The 25,151-nt window shown below is 40.3% G+C and overlaps 1 protein-coding gene across 3 annotated transcripts; it reads right to left on the bottom strand.

Annotated features, from left to right (window-relative positions):
• Positions 1–1,582: 1,582 nt before the first annotated feature.
• LOC113223417 (guanylate-binding protein 6-like) lies at positions 1,583–13,444 on the bottom strand. Of its 3 annotated transcripts, XM_026452873.1 has the most exons (4): positions 13,420–13,444; positions 13,213–13,310; positions 2,562–2,774; positions 1,583–1,770 (listed from the first exon to the last, which is right to left on the bottom strand). In XM_026452873.1, the coding sequence occupies exons 3-4, from the start codon at positions 2,749–2,751 to the stop codon at positions 1,598–1,600; spliced, it is 363 nt and encodes a 120-aa protein (XP_026308658.1). In that variant the 5' UTR covers positions 2,752–2,774; positions 13,213–13,310; positions 13,420–13,444; the 3' UTR covers positions 1,583–1,597. The 3 variants fall into 3 exon arrangements, with proteins under 3 accessions (XP_026308658.1, XP_026308659.1, XP_026308657.1); XM_026452874.2 differs by lacking the exon at positions 13,420–13,444 and having other exon boundaries at positions 2,562–2,764; positions 13,213–13,412; XM_026452872.2 differs by lacking the exon at positions 13,420–13,444 and having other exon boundaries at positions 13,213–13,411.
• Positions 13,445–25,151: the final 11,707 nt, after the last annotated feature.

Genomic DNA, 25,151 nt, shown 5'->3' with positions numbered 1-25,151 from the left:
ATGTGGGGATTATGGGAACTACAATTCCAGATGAGATTTGGGTGGGGACACAGCCAACCCATCCATAGCATGCATATATATATTTATTGTATATTGAATATTATATATATAATATATATTCAATCTCAAAAAAGGGAATTTTGTCATTTGCAACAACTTAGATGAACACCAAGGTCATTAGGCTAAGTGAAATAAGTCAGACATAGAAAGACAAATACTGCATGATCTCACTTATCTGTGGAATCTAAAATAGTCAAATTGTCAAACTCATAGTCGCAGAGTGGAATAGTGGTTGCCACGGGCTGGGGATGGGAGAAATGAAGAAATGTTGGTCAAAGAGTATAAAATTTCAGCTATGCAACATAAATAAACTCTGGAGATCTACTGTGCAGCAGTGTGACTGTAACTAACAATACTATATTGATTGTGACCTTAACTTCTGCTAAGAGGACAGATCTTAATTGTTCTTACCACACCAAAAAATAAAAAAAGGGCATAGAAAAAAGAAAATGATAACTATGTGAGGTAATGGCTATGTTATTGGCTTGATTGTGGTGATCATTTCACAGTGTATACACATATCAAAACATCAAGTTGTACAGCTTAATTATATACAATTTTTGTTTGTCAATTATACAACACAAAAGCCGAAAAATAAGCAGAATTTCCAACGCCTGTTTGGGCAAAAATAAAGTGTATATGTATAGAAATTTAGAAAGTATTCCCAAATAAGTCTCAAACTAAGACAAAAAAAAGAGAGAAATTATTTATTTCACCCATTCATAAGAAGCTAAACACCAAAAATTCATCTTATAATGTTTACTGTAGAAAGAACAAATACTTTTACATGACAAGCACAATCAGAAGTGTCTCAAAGCCTTCCGGAATGCTCTGTGGGTAGTTGATGAGCTTCATCATGAGAAATATAAACTGAACTCTCTTAATTCCAACCCTCAAGTGTACTCTTCACGTGGTAGCTCAGAAGGTGGGTGAGAGGCCTTTCTTCATCTCCTGAGATTGGAGTCAATACCTCTTCTCTTTCTTATCAAGGCACTGTTATACGCAACTGTACGTGGTGAAAGCTGTGAGGTGCTGCCTGGATCACAGGTGTCAGCTCTCTTAATGAGAAAGTTTTCCAGGACAGACTTCCAGTGATTGACCAGCACCAGGGATGAAGGCCTAGCACCCTTGTCCCAAAACATGATAACTCAAAAGGGCCGTTCCAGCCACAGAGCTCCCTGTGGAATTGACGGAGGGCAGGGACTGCACTGCATTCCAATCTCCTCCCTCTCGGCAACCTACTTCTTTCCCAATCATTCTACACCTTGAGGGCTCTTTGTGGGCAGGACCTTTACTTTGTTCACCAGTGTCTATGCTACTCAGCCCAAAGGCCTGGAACTCAACTGCTAACAAGATTTTATGAAATTGAATCAAATCATTCACCACTGTGCCAAGAAATAAAAGAATGTTTTACCTAATATACCTTGATATCTAATCTTGTCTAGAAGTGTGACTCAAATAGGTCAAAGTTTGCCTTATTCACTGTAGTTGGATTTCTAGTTTTCACAAATGTATCACAACAATTAAATTACAAGGATCATGTCTGGAATAAAAAGAACCTGCCTATGACTCCCTGCCTTACCTTTCCCACATCGCCCAGACCCTCGGTGTCCAGAAGGACCAGGGTGTGGTTTCGCTTGGAGGGGTGGGGCACGCACCACATCCAGATGCCCTTGGTTTCAGACTGCACCGTGGAGCCCAGAGGGAAGCCTGCAGGGAAGAGGAGGAAGCTAAGCATGGGGACAGCAGAACAGCCAAGCAGCCCTGGGGCCATGGATTCAGACTGGTTGGATTGTAACTGCCCCAGCATACAAGATGGTGCTTTCTATATTTCCTCAAGAATGTCTCTCTCTGTGATTCATTTATTTCAAAAAGCAAGGGACATTAAATGTGAGAATGATGCCAAGCAAGCGCTCAAAATGGAGATGAAGAGGAATCCATGAATCAGACAAAATGGAGGTCACTGATAACAAGAACATCCTGAAAAGTGGTGAGGTTCAAAGTCAGACAGGAGTGGGCTGAAGAAAGACATGAGAAGCAAAATAATTCAAAAAAGCAGATTGAGACAATGTTTTTTTCATTGAAAGTGATTAAAGACAAAAACACAAAATCAAAACAGGATTTGGTGCCCACTATGACATGTGAAATTCAGGAAGAGTTTTTAAGATGATACACCTTCAAACATCTTTGTATGTTGATGGGAATATTACATGAAGAAAGTAAAATATGTTATAAGAGAAAGGAGACACAATTACGGGAGCCCGGGACTTGAATACACAAGACATGGGAGCATTCTGAGTACTAGTAGGGGAGGTTTTCCTTAATGGGAATAAAGGAAAAAATATGGGGAAAGGTTACAGAAAGGTAGCGATTTGGTGGTGAGAATCAGAATGAGAAGGTTGGTTTATTGAAAGGAATTGGGTTCTCGCTTCACATGCCTAGGTTAGAGCATTAAGATACTGGAATCAAGCAATTGGCCTGTGTCCTAGGATACCACTCACCATGATTCTCTCCTGCCAGACGGTTCATCAAGTAGGATTTGCCTGTACGGTACAGTCCAACAATGGCCACCACCACCACTGGCTGAGAAATCTTGTCAAGAATCTGGACAGCTTGCTGGTTCACCAACAGCTTGTCATTGTTGTTTTCCACCAGGCAAATAGGGGCCAACATTTTGGGTCCAGATTCCATGGCAGCTGCCAACCTAGAAGAGCCTCCCAGTAGAAATAAGGTTACATTCTCTGCTACAGTAATGCAAGCACCCATAAATTTAGGACTGATTAGACTTTTGCATTTCTTTGAGACAACATGTAACCTAGCATTAGCGAATTGCAAAAGGCTTCCTCCATCATTCTCCCAAATCCGTAATGGTGTTAGCAATGAAACATAGTATATTATCATCTCCATAATTTTTCTTCAATAGTAATAATAAAACTCAAGTAATTGTTATCATAATAGAGGGTCTACAATAGTCTAAGCCCTGTGATGCCTGCCTTAAATATCTGACCTCACTGACACTTATAAGAACCTGCAAGTTAGAGATTATTTTATCCCTATATATGTAAATGAGATAAATGAGTCTCACAAAGGCTGAGTGCATAAGTCATAGAGCCAGGATTACAAACCCAGACAATTGCGCAAAATGGCAGACTAAGAAGTTCCAAGTCCTTCTTCTCTCTTGGAGACATCAAAAAACAACTGAAAAAATGACTAAAATTATCTTATAGAAGCTCTAGAAAACAGTCAAAGGTCTACAGCACCCAAGAAAATGTCCAGTAGAAAAAAAAAGGGCACCTTCAAAATAGTAGGAAATTCCAAGGTGTTTGATTTGCCCTTTCCCTATCCACTCACCTCAAGGCCATGGTTGTGGTCTGGAGGAGGTGGCAGTCCAGTTTCCACTTCCCTTCCCTGAACTGAAGGGAGTAGAACAGACTTTATTTATAACCTGCTATTCTGACTGGGGGCTGTCCTTTCTAGTATATGTTCTGCCTTACTCAGATTTCCAGTATCAATGATTTCTTGTGCATGATACCAAAACCACAGAAAACTGAAAAAAAAAAAAAAAATAGATACACCACACTTAATCAAAATTAAAAATTTTTGTGCATCAACAAGCACTGTCAGTGTAGTAAAAAGGCAACCCATGGAATGGGAGAAAATATTTGCAAACCATATATCTGATAGACTACATGAAGAACTCTTACAACTCAACAGCGACAAAATCCCAATTGAAAATGCCCTGAAATGAACATTTCTCCCAGGAGGACCTATAAATGACCTTAATACACATATGAAAACATGTGCAACATTAGTTATCACTGGGGAAATGTAAATCAAAACCACAGTGAGGTACCACTCCACAACCACCCATTAAAATGACTAATATTTTCAAAAAAAAAAAAAAAAAATTAAGCAGAAAACAAGTGTTAGCTAGGATGTGGAGAAATTGGAATCTTTGTCCATAGCTAGTAGAAATATGAATGGTATTGCCACTAAGAATAAAAGTATGGTGGTGGCCCGGCGCAGTGGCTCATGCCTGTAATCCCAGCACTTTAGGAGGCCGAGGCGGGTGGATCACGAGGTCAGGAGATGAAGACCATCCTGGCTAACATGGTGAAACCCTGTCTCTACTAAAAATACAAAAAATTAGCCAGGTGTGGTGGCAGGCACCTGTAGTCCCAGCTACTCGGGAGGCTGAGGCAGGAGAATGGCATGAACCCAGGAGGCAGAGCTTGCAGTGAGCCGAGATCACACCACTGCACTCCTCCAGCCTGAGCGACAGAGCGAGACTCCGTCTCTAAAAAAAAAAAAAAAAAAAAATATGGTGGTTCCTAAAAAAAGATGAAACATAGAATTAACATCAAAATATTTCATTTCTGATTGGGGTAATTCCAAGATGGCCAAATAGGAAAGCTCCAGTCTGCAGCCTCCAGCATGATCAATGCAGAAGAGGGGTGACTTCTGCATTTCCAACTGAGGTACCCGGCTCATCCTATTGGGACTACTTGGACAGTGGGTGCAGCCCATGGAGGGTGAGCCAAAGCAGGACGGGGTGTTGCCTCACCGGGGAAGCACAAGGTGTTGGGGGATTTCCCTTTCCTAACCAAGGGAAGCCATGACAGACTTCCTGGAAAAATGGGACACTACCATGCAAATACTGTGCTTTTCCCAAGGTCTTAGCAACCAGCAGACAAGGTGACTCTCTCCCGTGCCTGGCTCAGTGACTACCACACACATACAGCCTTGCTCACTGCTAGTGCAGCAGTCTGAGATCCATCTGTGAGACCACAGCCTGACTGGGGAAGGGGCGTCCGCCATTGCTGAGGCTTCAGTAGGTAAACAAAGTGGCCAGAGAAGCTGGAACTGGGAGGAGCCCACTGCAACTCAACAAGGCCTACTGCCTCTAAACTCCACCTCTGTGGGTAGGGCATAGCTGAACAAAAGGCGGCAGGCAACCTATGCAGATGTAAATATCCCTGTCTGACAGCTCCGAAGAGAGCAGTGGTTCTCCCAGCACAGTGTTTGAGCTCTGAGAACGTACAGACTGCCTCCTCAAGTGGGTCCCTGAACCCCATGTAACCTAACTGGGAGACATCTCCCAGTAGGGGCTGAGAGACACCTCATATAGGCAGCTGCCCTCTGGGACAAACCTTCCCAAAGAAAGATCAGGCAGAAATATTTGCTGTTCTGCAATATATGCTGTTCTGCAGCCTTCACTGGTGATACCCAGGCAAACAGGGTTTGGAGTGGACCTCCAGCAAACTCCAACAGACCTGCAGCTGAGCAACCAGACTGGTAGAAGGAAAACTAACAAACAGAAAGGAATATCATTAACATCAACAAAAAGGTCATCTACACCAAAACCCCACCTGTAGGTCACCAACATCAAAGACCAAAGGTAGACAAAACAACAAAGATGGGGAGAAACCAGAGCAGAAAAGCTGAAAATTCTCAAATCAGAGCAACTCTTCTCCTCCAAAGGATCACAGCTCCTCGTCAGCAAGGGAACAAACCTGGATGGAGAATGACTTTGACGAGTTGGCAGAAGTAGGCTTCAGAAAGTCAATAATAAGAAACTTCTCTGAGCTAAAGGAGGATGTTGAAACCCATTGCAAGGAAGCTAAAAACCTTGAAAAGGATTAGATGAATGGCTAACCAGAATAAACAGTGTAGAGAAGATCTCAAATGACCTCATGGAGCTGAAAACCATGGCACGAGAACTTCGTGATACATGCATAAGCCTCAATTGACAATTTGATCAAGTGGAAGAAAGGGTATCAGTGATTGAAGATCAAATTAATGAAATAAAGTGAGAAAAGAAGGTTAGAGAAAAAAGAGTAAAAAGAAATGAACAAAGCCTCCAAGAAATATGGAAAAATGTGAAAAGACCAAATCTACGTTTGATTGGTGTACCTGAAAGTGATGGGGAGAATGGAACCAAGTTGGAAAACACTCTTCAGGATATTATCCAGGCAAACTTCCCCAACATAGGAAGACAGGCCAACAATCAAATTGAGGAAATACAGAGAACACCGCAAAGATATTTCTCGACAAGAACAACCCCAAGACACATAATTGTCAGGTTCACCAAAATTGAAAGGAAGAAAAAAGTGTTAAGGGCAGCCAGAGAGAAAGGATGGTTACCCACAAAGGGAAGCCCATCAGACTAACAACAGAACTCTTGGCAGAAATCCAACAAGCCAGAAGAGAGTGGGGGCCAATATTCAACATTCTTGAAGAAAAGAATTTTAAACCCAGAATTTCATATCCAGCCAAACTAAGCTTCATAAGTGAAGGAGAAATAAAATCCTTTACAAACAAGCAAATGCTTAGAGATTTTGTCACCACCAGGCCTGTTTTACAAGAGCTCCTGAAAGAAGTACTAAACTTGGAAAGAAATAACCGGTACCAGTCACTGCAAAAACAGGCCAAATTGTAAAGACCATTGATGCTAGGAAGAAACTACACCAATTAATGGGCAAAATAACCAGTTAACATCATAATGATGGGATCAAATTCACACATAACAATATTGAACTTAAATGTAAATGGGCTAAATGCCCCAATTGAAAGACACAGACCTGACTCTTGGATAAAGAGTCAAGACCCATCAGTGTACTGTATTCAGGAGACCCATCTCACATGCAGAGACACACATAGGCTCAAAATAAAGGGATGAACAAAGATCTACCAAGTAAATGCAGGGGTTGCAATCCTAGTCTCTGATAAAACAGACTTTAAACCAACAAAGATCAAAAAAAGACAAAGAAGGCCATTACGTAATGGTAAAGGGATCAATTCAACAAGAAGAGCTAACTATCCTAAACATATATGCACCCAATATAGGAGCACACAGATTCATACAGCAAGTCCTTAGAAATGTACAAAGAGACTTAGACTCCCACACAATAATAATGGGAGACTTTAACACTCCACTGTCAATTGTAGACAGATCAATGAACCAGGAAGTAAACAAGGATACCCAGGACCTGAACTCAGCTCTGAAACAAGCAGACCTAATAGACATCTACAGAACTCTCCACCCCAAATCAACAGAATATACATTCTTCTCAGCACCACATCACACTTATTCTAAAATTGACCACATAATTGGAAGTAAAGCACTCCTCAGCAAATGTAAAAGAACAGAAATCACAACAAGTGATCTCTCAGACCACAGTGTAATCAAATTAGAACTGAAGATTAAGAAACTCACTCAAAACCACACAATTACATGGAAACTGAACAAGTTGCTCCTGAATGACTATGGGGTACATAACGAAATGAAGGCAGAAATAAAGATGTTCTTTGAAACCAATGAGATCAAAGACACAACATACCAGAATCTCTGGGACACATTTAAAGCAGTGTGTAGAGGCAAATTTATAGCACTAAATGCCCACAAGAGAAAGCAGGAAAGATCTAAAATTGATACTCTAACATCACAATTAAAAGAACTAGAGAAGCAAGAGCAAACACATTCAAAACCTAGCAGAAGGCAAGAAATAACTAAGATCAGAGTAGAACTGAAGGAGATAGAGACACAAAAAACCCTCCAAAAAATCAATGAATCCAGGAATTGGTTTTTTGAAAAGATCAACAAAATTGACAGACCGCTAGCAAGACTAATAAAGAAGAAAAGAGAGAAGAATCAAATAGACGCAATAAAAAATGATAAAGGGGATATCACCACCAACCCCACAGAAATGCAAACTACCATCAGAGAATACTATAAACACCTCTACGCAAATCAACTAGAAAATCTAGAAGAAATGCATAATTTCCTGGACGCTTACACTCTCCCAAGACTAAACCAGGAAGAAGCTGAATCCCTGAAGAGACCAACAGCAGGCTCTGAAATTGAGGCAATAATTAATAGCCTACCAACCAAAAAAAGTCCAGGACCAGATGGATTCACAGCTAAATTCTACTAGAGGTACAAGGAGGAGCTGGTACCATTCCTTCTGAAACTATTCCAATCAATAGAAAAAGAGGGAATCCTCCCTAACTCATTTTATGAGGCCAACATCATCCTGATACCAAAGCCTGGCAGAGACACAACCAAAAAAGAGAATTTTAGACCAATATCCCTGATGAACATCAACGTGAAAATCCTCAATAAAATACTGGCAAACCGGATCCAGCAGCACATCAAAAAGCTTATCCACCATGATCAAGTTGGCTTCATCCCCGGGAGACAAGGCTGGTTCAACATTCACAAATCAATAAACGTAATCCATCACATAAACAGAACCAAGGACAAAAACCACATGATTATCTCAATAGAGGCACAAAAGGCCTTCGACAAACTTCAACAGCCCTTCATGCTAAAAACTCTCAATAAACTAGGTATTGATGGAACGTACCTCAAAATAATAAGAGCTATTTATGACAAACCCACAGCCAATATCATACTGAATGGGCAAAAACCAGAAGCATTCCCTTTGAAAACCGGCACAAGACAGGGATGCACTCTCTCACCACTCCTATTCAACATAGTGTTGGAAGTTCTGGCCAGGTCAATCAGGCAAGAGAAAGAAATAAAGGGTATTCAATTAGGAAAAGAGGAAGTTAAATAGTCCCTGTTTGTAGATGACATGATTGTATATTTAGAAAACCCCATCGTCTCAGTCCAAAATCTCCTTAAGCTGATAAGCAACTTCAGCAAAGTCTCATGATACAAAATCAACGTACAAAAATCACAAGCATTCCTATACACTATTAACAAACAGAGAGTCAAATCATGAGTGAACTCCCATTCACAATTGCTACAAAGATAATAAAATAGGAAAACAACTTACAACGGATGTGAAGGAACTCTTCAAGGAGAACTACAAACCACTGCTCAATGAAATAAAAGAGGACACAAACAAATGGCAGAATATTCCACATTCATGGAGAGGAAGAATCAATATCATTAAAATGGCCATACTGCCCAAGGTAATTTATAGATTCAATGCCATTCCCATCAAGCTACCAATGGCTTTCTTCACAGAATTGGAAAAAACTACTTTAAAGTTCATATGGAACCAAAAAAGAGCCCACGTTGCCAAGACAATCCTAAGCCAAAAGAACGAAGCTGGAGGCATCATGCTACCTGACTTCAAATTATACTACAAGGCTACATTAACCAAAACAGAATGGTACTGGTACCAAAACAGAGATATAGACCAATGGAGCAGAACAGAGGTCTTAGAAATAACACCACACATCTAGAACCACCTGATCTTTGAGAAACCTGACAAAAACAAGAACCCAATTTAATAAATGTTGCTGGGAAAACTGGTTAGCCATATGTAGAAAGCTGATACTGGATCCCTTCCTTACACCTTATACAAAAATTAATTCAAGATGGATTAAAGACTTAAATTTAGCCCTAAAACCACAAAAACCCTAGAAGAAAACCTAGGCAATACCATTCAGGACATAGGCATAGGCAAGGACTTCATGACTAAAACACCAAAAGCAATGGCAACAAAAGTCAAAATTGATAAGTGGGATCTAATTAAACTAAAGAGCTCCTGCACAGTGAAAGAAACTACCATCAGGGTGAACAGGCAACCTACAGAATGGTAGAAAATTTTTGCAATCTACCCATCTGACAAAGGGCTAACATCCAACATCTACAAAGAACTCAAACAAATTGATGAGAAAAAAACACAAACAACCCCATCAAAAAGAGGGCAAAGGATATGAACAGACAATTCGCAAAAGAAGACATCCATGCAGCCAACAGATACGTGAAAAAAATGCTCATCATCACTGGTCATCAGAGAAATGCAAATCAAAACCACAATGAGATACCATCTCACACCCAGTTAGAATGGCCATCATCAAAAAGTCAGGAAACAACAGATGGTGGAGAGGATGTGGAGGAACAGGACTGCTTTTACACTGTTTGTGGGAGTGTAAATTAGTTCAACCATTGTGGAAGACAGTGTGGCAATTCCTCAAGGATCTACAACTAGAATTACCATTTGACCCAGCAATCTCATTACTGGGTATATACCCAAAGGATTATAAATCATGCTACTATAAAGACACATGCACACATATGTTTGTTGTGGCACTATTCACAATAGCAAAGACTTGGAACCAACCCAGATGTCCATCAATGATAGACTGGATTAAGAAAATGTGGCACATGTATACCATGGAATACTATGCAGCCATAAAAAGGGATGAGTTCATGTCCTTTGTAGGGACATGGATGAAGCTGGAAACCATCATTCTCAGCAAATTATCACAAGGACAGAAAACCAAGCACTGCATGTTCGCACTCATACTTGAGAATTGAACAATGAGAACACTTGGACACAGGGCAGAGAACATCACACAGTGGGACCTATCAGGGGGTGGAGGTTTGGGGGAAGGATAGCATTAGGAGAAATACCTAATATAAATGATGAATTGATGGGTGCAGCAAACCAACATGGCACATGTATACCTATGTATCAAACCTACACGTTCTGTACATGTACCTTAGATCTTAAAGTATAATAAAAAATTATTAAAAATATATATTTTATTTCTGTGTATATACACCAAAAAAATTGAAGGCAGGGACTCAAACAGATAATTGCACACCAATGGTCATGGCAGCATTATAACAGCTAAAAGATGAAAACAACCCTTATGTCCATTAACAGATGATATCAACGAAATGTAGTATATACCTACAGGGGAATATTCTTCATCCATAAAAATGTCTGAAATTATGACACATGCTACAATATGGATCAGTCTTGAAGACATTATGCCAAGTGCAATAAGCCAGACATAAAAGAACAAATGTTAAATGATTCCACTTGGATGAGGTACTAGAATAGTCAAATACATTGAGACGAAAAGTAGAAGCATAATTACCATGGGCTGAGGGAGGAAGGAAGGGCAAATCATTGTTTAAAGGTAGAGAGACTCAGTTTACAATAATGAATAGATTCTGGAGACAGTTGCACAACAATGCGAACATATTAGTGTCACTGAAGTATACTCTTAAAATTGTAAAATTTATTAATTTTATTAGGCATATTTCACCACAAAACAAAAAACGTAAACGCCAAATCCTTGACAAACTGACAATCAAAGACAGTGGTTATCCTATATGTTCTTTGATCAGTAACCTGCAGTAACTTTTTAATGATTATCATACACTGAAACATGCTCTCTAATTTGTCAATGTGACTGTATGTGCTCATCTTTTATCTACAGGTTTAGAAGAGGGATAGAAATTGGAGGGAGAAGGGGAAGAAGCAATGTGGGATGAGAACCTTTTAGAGAATGGAGGCTACCTTTTTCAAAAGGGAAGCAGAAACATGTCTAGAGCTAAAGAATTAAAACACAGGCTGAAGCACTTAGCCTAGAAGGGTGAGGTTCTCAGTGAGTTACTCCTACAGATGAGAAAAAAAAAAAAGAATTAGAATAACAATACATATAACATTGCATATTATACAGAGAGATAAATTAGAGATATATAAAGAGAGAGAGGTTTATCTCTCTATACATAGATAAGTTAGAGAGATTTCCTTTTGAGAGATAATGTCAGTGTCACTGTTGAGTGAATTGAGGTGAAAGGCATACGGGATTTCATTGTAAGTTTTTGAGAGGTGAAGTTTAATTCCATAAATTTAGTACTGAAAATACAATTATTCTGTAGATCTCCTGGCACATTTTTATTGCCATTATATTAAAATGATTTTCTTTGATATTTGTATTTCTTTATAATCAGAATATGTAAACATAATATTGTCTTCAAATGCTTCAAATACTCACTTTTGTATTTATATGTCAAATATTCAAGATGCTTCTAATGTCATCAAAAATACCAGCTCTATCTTTCACTACTTATATGGCCTTGACCAAGGAGCATCACCTAGATGAGCCTGTTAATTATAGGGGTCTGTGAGTTAAATCATACATCTAACCCAGAGGGTGTTTTAGTAATAAAATGAGACATTACAAGCTTATATCTTAACATGGCATACAGCACAAAATAGGATTTTAGTAAAAGTTGAATTAAATGGAGGTTAAGCTACATAATTACATTGGTCCATTAGCTTGTACAGTTCAACAAAATATGCAAACTGTAAATTACTAAGAAACCAAAACTACAGATAAATTTTTCATCAGAGCAAAATAGTAAAGTTTAAGCACGCTGTTGCTGTACAACCTGCTCTTGTGTGGTTCTTCACTGAGGGGAGGAAGGAGAATGGAGATCAAACATAAGGCCCTGATTTCTACGATGAAATGCATTGTAACGTCTTCATCACATTACAGTTACTGCAACTGTACAGTCCCTTCTTTAAAGTGAGCAATAAAGGAAGCTCTAGGAAGATGTGGCTGCTCCTGCAAACTTTATATAAATCAGGTCTCTGGTTTCTTAGCTGTGAGGAGACAGAGAACTTTTAACTTCTACTAAATGAAATACAGCTGTTCAATCCTAGTCAGGCCTGGTTTTCAAACTCTGATTTACATAAGAATCACCTGAGGGGATTGAAACCCAGATTCCCAGGCCTAAGGATCTATCTGTTTATCAAGAGCTACAAGTAACTCTGATGATCCTGTGAGAAACTAACACCACACACACACACACACACACACACACACACACACAGAGAGAGAGAGAGAGAGAGAGAGAGAGAGAGAGAGAGAGACTATGTAATTATTTTTAAGTCATAAAGACAAGCAATGTAGGGACTAGCTTTTATTTCTACATAGAGACTTATAGAGCTCTTACTCTGAACCTTTCCTAAGTGTGACCACTAGAAAAATAGAAAAGAAACTCTCCCTTCAGGTTATAATTGCCTGGAAGCTCCTTGTTCTCTGCATTTCTGGGCCTGCCGCAGGACGTGAGAGAGACAGCCAGGCAGGCGCCCACCAGGGCTCATTCCAGGCCACTCACTGCTGTCCTGAGTTGATGATCAGGGAGGAGCACATCCAGGGGGACACGGTGCGCCTGGCTGTGACCTCGTTCGTGGCTGTCACTGGTTGAAGGGGAGAAGCTGAGCTTCCCCAGAACTAAAGCCAGTCACAGATTCCTGCAGGCCAGGCAGCAGGCCCCCTGCTCTTCCTGCCCATTCCTCAGCTGCCACTCTGAATCAGAAAGCGAGTCTTGAGTTGGACCAAGTTGCGTGTAAAAGAAAGCAAACATACCTGCTCTTCAGCACCACAGGTCCAAGTTTTGAGTTTTCAGTCGCCTTTCACTAGCCCCTTGCTCTCGTTCCTCCTTCCTCTTTTCTTTTGTGTCCCTCCTTTATAAAGGAAAAAAAGAGAGTGAGCTGAGGAAGCTAGTCATTTCCACAAATGGGATGGTACAATAAAGCTGAAATTGAAAGTAAAAGCAATTCATGCAGTTGTTACAAATTAGCAGAGGCACATCTCAATTTTTTTGTTGTTGTTGTTGTGAGACAGAGTCTCACTCTGTCGCCCAGGCTGGAGTACAGGCTGCGATCTCCGCTTAGTGCAAGCTCCTCCTCCCAGGTTCATGCCATTCTCCTGCCTCAGCCTCCCCCCGAGTAGCTGGGACTACAGGCGCCCGCCACCACACCTGGCTAATTTTTTGTTTTTAGTAAAGACAGGGTTTCACTGTGTTAGCCAGGATGGTCTTGAGCTCTTGACCTCGTGATCCGCGCACCTTGGCCTCCCAAAGTGCTGAGATTACAGGCGTGAGCCACCACGCCCGGCCCTGATCTGAATTTGAGGATGGGTGTTGGGTGCAGGGGTGAGAAGAGGTCAGAAAAAGCCACAGATGCTGCACAGTCACACCTTAGCAAGCACAGTCCTGCCAGCTTTCTTCTGTCTTCCCCACCTTGGAAGTCTTCCTGGGCTTTCTTCTTGATACCTCTCCCAGTTAGCTTTAGTTTCCATGGCACACAAGAAAAATAGAAAACCCATATTAGAAACAATAAACAAACCTTCAGAAACCAAGAATATTGTAAGCATTTTTCTCTTAGTGGGGATTCTTGGGTTCTTTTGTTAACAAGTAGCTTTCAATGTTTTAAATATGTTCGCTCACTTGCAAATACACAGACACAGGTATACTTCAAAGAGATTGTAGATTTGGTTCAAGACCACGGCAGTAAAGTAAATGTTGCAATAAAGTGAGTCACACCAAAGTTTTGGTTTTCCAGAACTTATGCTTACACTATTCTGTAGTCTAAGTTTAGTAAGTGTGCAATAGCATTATGTCTGAAAATAAAATTACGATCCTTAATTTTAAAAGATTTTATCGCTGAAAAATGCTAATGATCATCTGAGCCTTCAGCAAGTGGTAATCTTTGTGCTGGTGGAGAGTTTTGCCTTAATTCAATGGCTGCTGACTGATCAGGGTGATAGTCGCTGAAAGTTAGGGTGACTGTTGGCAATTTCTTAACGTAAGATGACGGTGAAGTTTAATGTATTGATTGACTCTTCCTTTCGCAAAAGATTCATCTGTACCGTGAGATGCTATTTGATCTCATTTTACCCAGTTGTTTCAAAACTGGAGTCAGTCCTCTCAAATCCTGTCCCTGCTTTATCAATTAAGTTGATGTAATATTCTAAATCCTCTGTTGTCATTTCAACAACGTTCACAGCATCTTCGCCATGAGTAGATTCCATCTCAAGAAACCATTTCTTTGCTTATCTCTATGAAGCATCTCCTCATCCATTCAATTTGTCTCATGAGATTCCAGCAATTTAACCACTTCTTCAGGCTCCACTTCCAATTCTAGTTCTCTTGCTATTTCCACCGTATCTCCAGTTACTTCCTCTATTGATGTCTTGAACCTCTTAAAGGCACCTATGGGGGCTGGACTCAACCTTTTCCCAGTTCCCATTAACGTTGATATTTTGACATCCTCCCATGAATCACGAATGTTCTTAATGACATCTAGAAAGGTAATTTTTTTTTCAGAAGGTTTTCAAATAAATTTGCCCAGATCTGGCAGAGGAATCATTATCTGGTGTAGCTATAGCCTGACAAAATGTATTTCTCAAATAATAAGAATTGCAACTTGAAATTATTCCTTGATCCATGGGCTACAGAATGGATGTTGTATTAGCAGATATGAAAACAATGTTAATCGCCTTGTATATGTCTATCAGAGCTCTGGAATTATCAGGTGTATTGTTAATATTTTGAAAGTTTCTTTCTGAATAGTAGCTCTTAACAGTAGGGCTTACAATATTCATCACACCGTGTTATACACAAATGTGCTGTCATCCAGGCTTTGTTGTTTCATTTATAGAGCACAAGCAGAGTACATTTACATATTTTTAAGGGCCCTAGAGTTTAAGGGTTGAACATTGAATTCAACCTAAAGGTACAAACTGCATTAGCCACTAACAAGAGAGTCAGTTTGACCTTTGAAGCTTTGAAGTCAGGCATTGACTTCTCTTCTTTAGTTATGGAAGCCCTAGATGGCATCTTCTTCCAATAAAAGGCTGTTCCATCTACATTGGAAATCTGTTGCTTAGGGTAACCACCTTAATTAATTATCTTAGCTAGATCTTGTGGATAACTTGCTGCAGCTTCTGCATCAGCACTTGCTGCTTTACTTGTACTTTTATGTTATTGGAGACAGCTTCTTTCCTTAAACCTCATGAACCAACCTCTGCTAGTTTCCAGCTTTTCTTCTGCATCTTTGCCATCTCTCTCAGCCTTCATAGAATTGAAGAAAGCAATGATCTTGCTCTGGCTTAGAGTTTGGCTTAGGAGAATGTTGTGGCTGGTTTGATCTATCAAGACCACTAAAACACTCTCTGTATTAGTAGTTAGGCTATTTCACTTTCTCATCATTCCTGTGATCATCGAAGCTGCGCTTTTAATTTCCTTCAATAATTTTTCTTTTGCATTCGTAACTTGGCTAACTGGCACATGAGGCCTGTATCAGCTTTCAGCATGCCTTCCTCAGTAAGTGTAATCATTTCTAGCTTTTGGTTTAAAGTAAGAGATTTGTGACTTTTCCTTTCACTTGAACACAGGGGTAATTGTAGGATTATTAATTGTCCTAATTTCAATATTGTTGTATCTCAGGGAACATGGAGGCCCAAGGAGAGGGAAAGCCAGTAGGAAGAACAGCCAGAATGCACACATTTTTCAAGTTTGCTCTCTCATAGGGATGCAGTTCATATAAGATACAGTATAAAGATAAAGTATCTGTAAAGTGCAGTAAAGTGTACTGTAATAAAATGAGGAATGCCTGTATGTATGTATTCTTACATACACACACACATATACATACATGTATATACACACATATATGTGTAAATATAAATTTGGGGTGCCCTACATTTTTGAAGATTTTACTTGAGGGAGAAAAAACTCGTGAATTGGGACCCACTAAACCCAAAGGGTTTAGTGTTTACAATGACAAAGTGTCAGAGGCAAGTATTTATAGAGCAGTTACGGAAGCAAAATAAAGAAAATGGCAGTTACAAAATTGCATTTTTTTAAATTTACCTTGTTGGAAATTCCCTAGTCAAACAGCCATATTTTAGGTTGGTGTTTATGATTGAGTAAAAGCAGAAAACCCCCATGTCTATCCTCTTAGATCCCAGCTCAGTGCGGGAATTAAATTAATATAACAGGAGAAAAGCACAAAATGAGTTTTATATGACATGAGAGCCCTCATAAAGAAATGAAGACTCGGCCAGGCGCGGTGGCTCAAGCCTGTAATCCCAGCACTTTGGGAGGCCGAGACGGGCGGATCACGAGGCCAGGAGATCGAGACCATCCTGGCTAACAAGGTGAAACCCCGTCTCTACTAAAAAATACAAAAAAAGCTAGCCGGACGAGGTGGCGGGCGCCTGTAGTCCCAGCTACTCGGAGGCTGAGGCAGGAGAATGGCATAAACCCGGGAGGCGGAGCTTGCAGTGAGCTGAGATCCGGCCACTGCACTCCAGCCTGGGCGACAGAGCGAGACTCCATCTCAAAAAAAAAAAAAAAAAAAAAAGAAATGGAGACTCAAAGAAGCCCCTGTAGTTAGTTACTTATATAGTGGATTGGACAAAGAGCAGTCAGAAATAGCTCTATTTCTAACTAGAAATGGCTAAATTATTAATATTTGGGGAAGCTTAAAAGATAAAAGCTATTTACAATGTCTGTACAGAATTCTGTTTGTTTCAACTTCTCATCCATGGGGCTAAAGATGTTGCCTTTCCTTCTAGTATAGAGAGAATATCTTTCACATGGGAATTTCATCTTCTGCTTTTAAAAAACAGTATGAAGATCAAAACCAGCTTTTTTTTTAAGTGTCTTTGCTTTAAACTTCCAGTAGGCCAGAAAAGCAAGTTTTAATGTCTTCAGTGGGCTGAGTTTAAGCTTTGTTTCTAACATAAGCATTAACCAGAAATGACCTGTTATTTTTTACTTATGTTTCTAGTAGAAGCAACGTTAAGGTTAGTTTTAAGGCCTGGGTGGTTTTGTTTGCTCAGGGATTTTGCAGGCCCAGTCTCCATTCTAATATTATGTACATTTTGTAATAAAATAATTAGAAAATAAGGATAATTACAGATAAAAATGACTAATTCTTAATTAATTGCATTATCTAAAGATGCTCATTAGCATTTTGCTCGAACTCTTGCACATCTCTAGCACACAGACAGTATTTTAACATAGATATCCCCCTTCTACAGAAATTAGCAAATTGGCCCAGTTTCAAAGGAATTTACTTAGTCAGAAAATAAAGTGATTGCATGGACCTGTTTGTGGAGGAAAGAAACGAATAAAGTGAGTAATAGGAAAATGATAGGTGAAGTAGGGAAATGCCTGAGGAAGCTGGGCTTTGTGAGGACAGAGGGAGTTCTCCTCCTTCCTTCTATTCTCCACTTACCCTACCATAGTCCTTATCTGTGCAAACTTTTCCATAAAAGGCAAAATAACCAGGCCTATTGAGTCACATCTGTAGTTGCAGCGACTCCAAAGGCTGAGGCAGGATGATCCTTTGAGGCCTGGACATGGAAGCTATAGTGTGCTATAATTGCACTTGTGAATAGCTGCTGCACTCCAGCGTGGGCAATATAGCGAGACTTTATCTTTAAAAAAAAGAGCATCAAATAGTAATATTTTAGGATTTGCATACCATAGCTTTCTGTCACAACTAGAGCATCCATAGACAACATCTAACAAGTGTATGTGGCTGTGTTCTGAATAAAACTTTATTTACTAAAGTAGCCATTGGGATAAATTTGGCCTATTGACCACAGTTTGCTGACGTCTGGATTAGGTAAGTGTAATGCAACACGAACAGGATTACTACCTCCTGAGGTATCATTGTCTTACAAGTTGGTGGACCAGTTTCAGACTCCCAGTCTGAGTGTCTGCTTCTAAGGTGATTTGTAGTAAAAATCCTCACTGGAGCAGAGATACCAAAAAAGAATGTGTTTACTAACATCTACCTGATATCAGAGAAGGGAATTTCTACCTTGGTTCCTGGGCAATGCATTGATGTGTCTGCTCAACTAATTGTCTATCTCCCAAAACATAGCACTCCCCATAGCTCCTCCTAGATAAGCCATAGAGAAAGAAGTGGTGATGGAACATAATCAGTAGTAATGAGGAAGAACCTGGTTTGGCTAGGGGGCACCTGCCCACCGTGAGTGAACAAGGAAGCCTAACGTGTGGATGTACGTCATGATGACTAAAGCTAGTGGGTGGCAATGATGAAGGCTATAAATGTAGACTTTGCAGGGATATTTCTGCTTGCATTGGCTAGACTTGGCCTGTTCACCCCAAGCATAGATTAAGGAACGGCACAATTACCATGGACGTATCACAAGTGTATACCGAAAAGATAAGCGCTTACAGGCACTGCCATCATGTGGTACGATTTGGTAATTCATTTGGTAACATGAATTTTCCTATGCAAAGTGATTTGTGGATATCAATGTAAAATTTATAGAAATGTATTGATGTTAATACAGAATTTATAGAAATTCATAATAATTTGTTATAATACAGGCATTTTCTAATGTAAACAGTGGCTTTGATGGAGATTCTTTAAAGATTAATTGAAATGAGAAGAGAAATGGTAAGGTCTTAAGTTCCCATGGGGATAATGTGTTTCTATTTGATTTCTCCCTTCAACGAAAAGAGACTTGGATGTCTATAGTTCCTTTGGGAAATGATGAAGGAATAGGGAACACAAGAGTAAGACAGGGACGATGAAAAAGCCAAATGGGTGAATTAATGAGTTGGTTACCCTTGTGGGCAACTGGAGATCAGTCCCCAAAGTGGATATTCTGGAGAGTTATATAGAATATATTTCCTAATTGTCTCTTTGTGGGACAATGTGGAGTATTTATTCAGCAGCCCACAGTTTCAATTGGTTGAGAATTGCCCAGGGGACTTTAGCTCCTCTGAATTTCCAAGTTGTGCTTGGGCAAAACAGGCAGGCTTTCACAGCTGGGAGTAAAACCTGAGTCAGAAAAGGAGAAAGACCCTTGACAGAGGACACAGCAGCATGCTGGGACTGCCTGCCACGGCAGTACTGCTAGATGGATTTGAGAATAGAAGCAAGAGGTAGAATGCAGAGACATGAGTCTTGGCAGTAACTCAGGCTGAGGATTTGGGAAATGTGGTAGACTACTCTGAATAATCCATTCAAAGAGAGACGTGATGAACACAACTTAAAATTCTGAAGAAATGTTTAATATATTTTAAAGCAATATTAAAAAATTGACTGATTTGTAATCAATAATCTTAAAGGCCAAATTCCCAAACAAGGGAGGGGGCCAAAGAGTGTTTCAACATCACCAGAGACTCTGATTTAGTAAGTCTTGAGTTGAGGCTGAATATGAATGTTTTTTAAAGCCTCTCCCTACCTCCAAGTGGTGCCAATTGCAGTCATGGATGCAAAGAACTGCAGTAAATGTTCAGAGCAAGAGTAAACTAGAACTAGCAGGGCAAGCAGATTTAGTATTGGCTAGTTTGAATAATTTCAGTGGGCTCTAGGGCAGAGGGATCGTTCTTACTTTCTGGTTCCTGGACTAGCAGTGATTAGGGCAGGTAGAAGGTGACCCAGAGTGTGGCAGCCACTCAGGAAAGTGGTTGGTGTATGGGCTCTAAATTGGTTGGCTTGCATTTTACCTGCAGGAGGATCCGTTAGTGTCTTTAAGAACTGGCTAGCCCTGGGAGGGTCAGTCTCTCTAGGGTCAGCAAAGCCCACAGATGTCAAAACTTTAAATACAGAAACTAGAAAATGTGGTTATCACAGGGTTGCATCTTATGGATGGTCCACAAATTCAAGCCAAGAGCTTAGCACAAAACACCCAAAATTGCCAAGGCAATCTGAGAAAGAAGAACAAAGATGGAGGCATAACACTTCGTGATTTCAAAATTTATTACAAATCGACAGTAATTAAAGCAGTGTGGAACTAGCATAAAAATACACATACAGACCAATGAAACAGAATAGGGAGTCTAAAAATAAACTCACACATATGCAGACAGTTGATCTTCGACACAAGTGTCAAGAATACACAATAGAAAAAGGATAGGTTTTTCAACAAATGGTACTGGAAAAAATGGACATCCACATGCAAAAGAAAGAAACTGGACCTGTATCTTACACCATAAAGAAAAATCAGTTTGAAATGGATTAAAGGCTTAAAAGTAAAACCTAAAACTACAAAACTGCTAGAAAAAAACAGAGGGGAAAATCTTCTTGACATTGGTCTTGGCAATGAGTTTTTGAATATGACACTAAAAGCACAGGAAACAAAAGCAAAAATAGAGAAGTAAGACTAGATCAAACTAAAGAACTTCTGGCAAGCAAAGAAAACAATCAACAGAATGAAAAGGCAATCTGGACTCGTGGAAATATTTGCAGACTATATATCAGATAACAGGCTAATATTCAACATATATAAGAAATTCCTACAACCCCATAGCAAAAAACAAAAACAAAACTTAATTTTTAAAAAGTGGGCAAATAACTTGAATGGATATTTTTCTGAAGAAAATGTACTAAAGGCTAACAGGTATATACCACAGTTTTAGTCTGATGTAATCCCAGTTGTCTATATCCAGCTTTCCCAACACCATTTGTTGAAGAGACAGACTGTCCTTTTTCTGTATGTATTCTTGACATCCTTTTAGAAGATGAGATGACTGTCTATGCCCAAATTTATTTCTGTGCTCTCTATTCTGTTCCATTGGTCTATACCTTTGTCCTTACACCAGTATTCTACTATTTTCATTACTGTGAATTTTTAATATATTTGAAAATATGCTGAACAGTGCTCAACATCACCAATAATCAGAGAAATGCAAATCAAAACCACAATGACATAATACCTCACTCCTGTTAGGATGGCTATAATTTTAAAAGATAATAAATGTGATAAGAACACGGAGAAGTTAGAATCCTTGTACATTGTTGATGAGAATGTAAAATGGTGTGAATGCTAGAAAACAGTATGGAGATTCCTCAAAAAATTAAAAATATAACTACCGTGTGATCGGGCAATACCACTTCTATTACTTTGATTGTGGTTATTGGTGGGTGAATGTATATGTTGAAATCCATCAAATTGTATACAATAAAAATGTGCACTTTTTAATACATCAATTACACCTCAATAAAGCTGTTTTAAAAATAAATATATGAATAATTTTGTCGGCAGCTGGTCAAGATGGGGAAATTAATAGTTGAAGTAAAAACCACACCTTGCAAAACTGTACTGTGCTTCACAAATAAACTGCACCGAATCATAACATGCAGGACAATGATCTAAGCTTGAACTCTTAGCTTGAACTCTTATTAAAACCAGCTCATTCAGCCACATAGATTCCAGAAGAGCAACCCACCTAGTTTATAAATTCTCACCATCTCTGCCAAGATCATCCTGTGTTTAGCCCCAAACCCTGCACCTTTCTTAAATCCCCACCTTTGAGATGCCCTATGGTTCTCTAGGGTGTGCCATACTCCCTTGCTGAAAAATAAATCTAACATTTTCATCAGTGTATTTTGTTTGCTGAGTGTTTAAAATACAAACATACGAGGCGGAGCAAGATGGCCGAATAGGAACAGCTTCAGTTTCCATCTCCCAGCGCGAGCGACACAGAAGACCGGCGATTTCTGCATTTTCAACTGAGGTACTGGGGTCATCTCACTCGGGAGTGCCGGACAATCGGTGCTGGTCAGCTGCTGCAGCCCGACCAGCGAGAGCTGAAGCAGGGCGAGGCATCGCCTCACCTGGGAAGCGCGAGGGGGAAGGGAGTCCCTTTTCCTAGCCAGGGGAACTGAGACACACAACACCTGGAAAATCGGGTAACTCCCACTCCAATACTGCGCTGTAACACCGGCACACCGGAGATTGTATCCCACACCTGGCCGGGAGGGTCCCATGCCCACGGAGCCTCTCTCCTTGCTAACACAGCAGTCTGCGGCAATCTAACCGCAAGGCAGAAGCGAGGCTGGGGGAGGGGCGCCCGCCATCGCTGAGGCTTACATAGGTAACTAAAGCCGCTGGGAAGCTGGAACTGGGTGGAGCTCACAGCAGCTCAAGGAAACCTGCCTGTCTCTGTAGACTGCGCCTCTGGGGACAGGGCTCAGCTAAAGCAGCAGAGGCCTGTCCAGATGCGAACGACTCTGTCTGACAGCTTTGAAGAGAGCAGTGGATCTCCCAACACTGAGGTTGAGATCTGAGAAGGGGCAGTCTACCTGCTCAAGTGGGTCACTGACCCCTGAGTAGCCTAACTGGGAGACATCCCCCACTAGGGGCAGTCTGACACCCCACACCTCACAGGGTGGAGTACACCCCTGAGAGGAAGCTTCCAAAGCAAGAATCAGACAGGTGCACTCGCTGTTCAGCAATATTCTATCTTCTGCAACCTCTGCTGCTGATACCCAGGCAAACAGGGTCTGGAGTGGACCTCAAGCAATCTCCAACAGACCTATAGCTGAGGGTCCTGACAGTCAGAAGGAAACCTATCAAACAGGAAGGACACCTAAATCAAAACCCCATCAGTACGTCACCATCATCAAAGACCAGTGACAGATAAAACCACAAAGATGGGGAAAAAGCAGGGCAGAAAAGCTGGAAATTCAAAAAATAAGAGCGCATCTCCTCCTGCAAAGGAGCACAGCCCATCGCCAGCAACGGATCAAAGCTGGTCAGAGAATGATTTTGATGAGATGAAAGAAGAAGGCTTCAGTCCATCAAACCTCTCAGAGCTAAAGGAGGAATTACGTACCCAGCGCAAAGAAACTAAAAATCTTGAAAAAAAAGTGGAAGAATTGACAGCTAGACTAATTAATGCAGAGAAGGTCATAAACGAAATGACAGAGATGAAAACCATGTCACGAGAAATACGTGACAAATGCACAAGCTTCAGTAACCGACTCGATCAACTGGAAGAAAGAGTATCAGCGATGGAGGATCAAATGAATGAAATGAAGCGAGAAGAGAAACCAAAAGAAAAAAAGAAGAAAAAGAAATGAACAAAGCCTGCAAGAAGTATGGGATTATGTAAAAAGACCAAATCTACGTCTGATTGGGGTGCCTGAAAGTGAGGGGGAAAATGGAACCAAATTGGAAAACACTCTACAGGATATCATCCAGGAGAACTTCCCCAACCTAGCAGGGCAGGCCAACATTCAAATTCAGGAAATACAGAGAACGCCACAAAGATACTCCTCCAGAAGAGCAACTCCAAGACACATAATTGCCAGATTCACCAAAGTTGAAATAAAGGAAAAAATCTTAAGGGCAGCCAGAGAGAAAGGTCGGGTTACCCACAAAGGGAAGCCCATCAGACTGACAGCAGATCTCTCGGCAGAAACTCTACAAGCCAGAAGAGAGTGGGGGCCAATATTCAACGTTCTTAAAGAAAAGAATTTTAAACCCAGAATTTCATATCCAGCCAAACTAAGTTTCATCAGTGAAGGAGAAATAAAATTCTTTACAGATAAGCAAATGCTTAGAGATTTTGTCACCACCAGGCCTGCCTTACAAGAGACCCTGAAGGAAGCCCTAAACATGGAAAGGAACAACCGGTACCAGCCATTGCAAAAACATGCCAAAATGTAAAGACCATCGAGCCTAGGAAGAAACTGCATCAACTAATGAGCAAAATAACCAGTTAATATCATAATGGCAGGATCAAGTTCACACATAACAATATTAACCTTAAATGTAAATGGACTAAATGCTCCAATTAAAAGACACAGACTGGCAAACTGGATAAAGAGTCAAGACCCATCAGTCTGCTGTCTTCAGGAGACCCATCTCACATGCAGAGACATACATAGGCTCAAAATAAAGGGATGGACGAAGATCTTCCAAGCAAATGGAGAACAAAAAAAAGCAGGGGTTGCAATCCTAGTCTCTGATAAAACAGACTTTAAACCATCAAAGATCAAAAGAGACAAAGAAGGCCATTACATAATGGTAAAGGGATCAATTCAACAGGAAGAGCTAACTATCCTAAATATATATGCACCCAATACAGGAGCACCCAGATTCATAAAGCAAGTCCTTAGAGACTTACAAAGAGACTTAGACTCCCATACAATAATAATGGGAGACTTCAACACTCCACTGTCAACATTAGACAGATCAACGAGACAGAAAGTTAACAAGGATATCCAGGAATTGAACTCATCTCTGCACCAAGCGGACCTAATAGACATCTATAGAACTCTCCACCCCAAGTCAACAGAATATACATTCTTCTCAGCACCACATCACACTTATTCCAAAACTCACCACATAATTGGAAGTAAAGCACTCCTCAGCAAATGTACAAGAACAGAAATTATAACAAACTGTCTCTCAGACCACAGTGCAATCAAACTAGAACTCAGGACTAAGAAACTCAATCAAAACCACTCAACTACATGGAAACTGAACAACCTGCTCCTGAATGACTACTGGGTACATAACGAAATGAAAGCAGAAATAAAGATGTTCTTTGAAACCAATGAGAACAAACATACAACATACCAGAATCTCTGGGACACATTTAAAGCAGTGTGTAGAGGGAAATTTATAGCACTAAGTGCCCACAAGAGAAAGCAGGAAAGATCTAAAATTGACACTCTAACATCACAATTAAACGAACTAGAGAGGCAAGAGCAAACACATTCAAAAGCTAGCAGAAGGCA

This window comes from Piliocolobus tephrosceles, chromosome 1 (genome assembly GCF_002776525.5).
Source record: "Piliocolobus tephrosceles isolate RC106 chromosome 1, ASM277652v3, whole genome shotgun sequence".
In the NCBI taxonomy this organism is placed as follows: domain Eukaryota; kingdom Metazoa; phylum Chordata; class Mammalia; order Primates; family Cercopithecidae; genus Piliocolobus; species Piliocolobus tephrosceles.
Note: the sequence above shows the minus strand (reverse complement) of the source record. Positions and strands in the feature narration are given on the sequence as shown.

Bases quoted from the DNA above. Each gene is read 5' to 3' on its own strand.
- LOC113223417 (XM_026452873.1), bottom strand. From the start codon at position 2,751: ATGGAATCTGGACCCAAAATGTTGGCCCCTATTTGCCTGGTGGAAAAC. The intron at 1,771-2,561 runs GTGAGTGGTATC...TCTTCCCTGCAG, and splicing joins TCTGGCAGGAGAGAATCATG to GCTTCCCTCTGGGCTCCACG.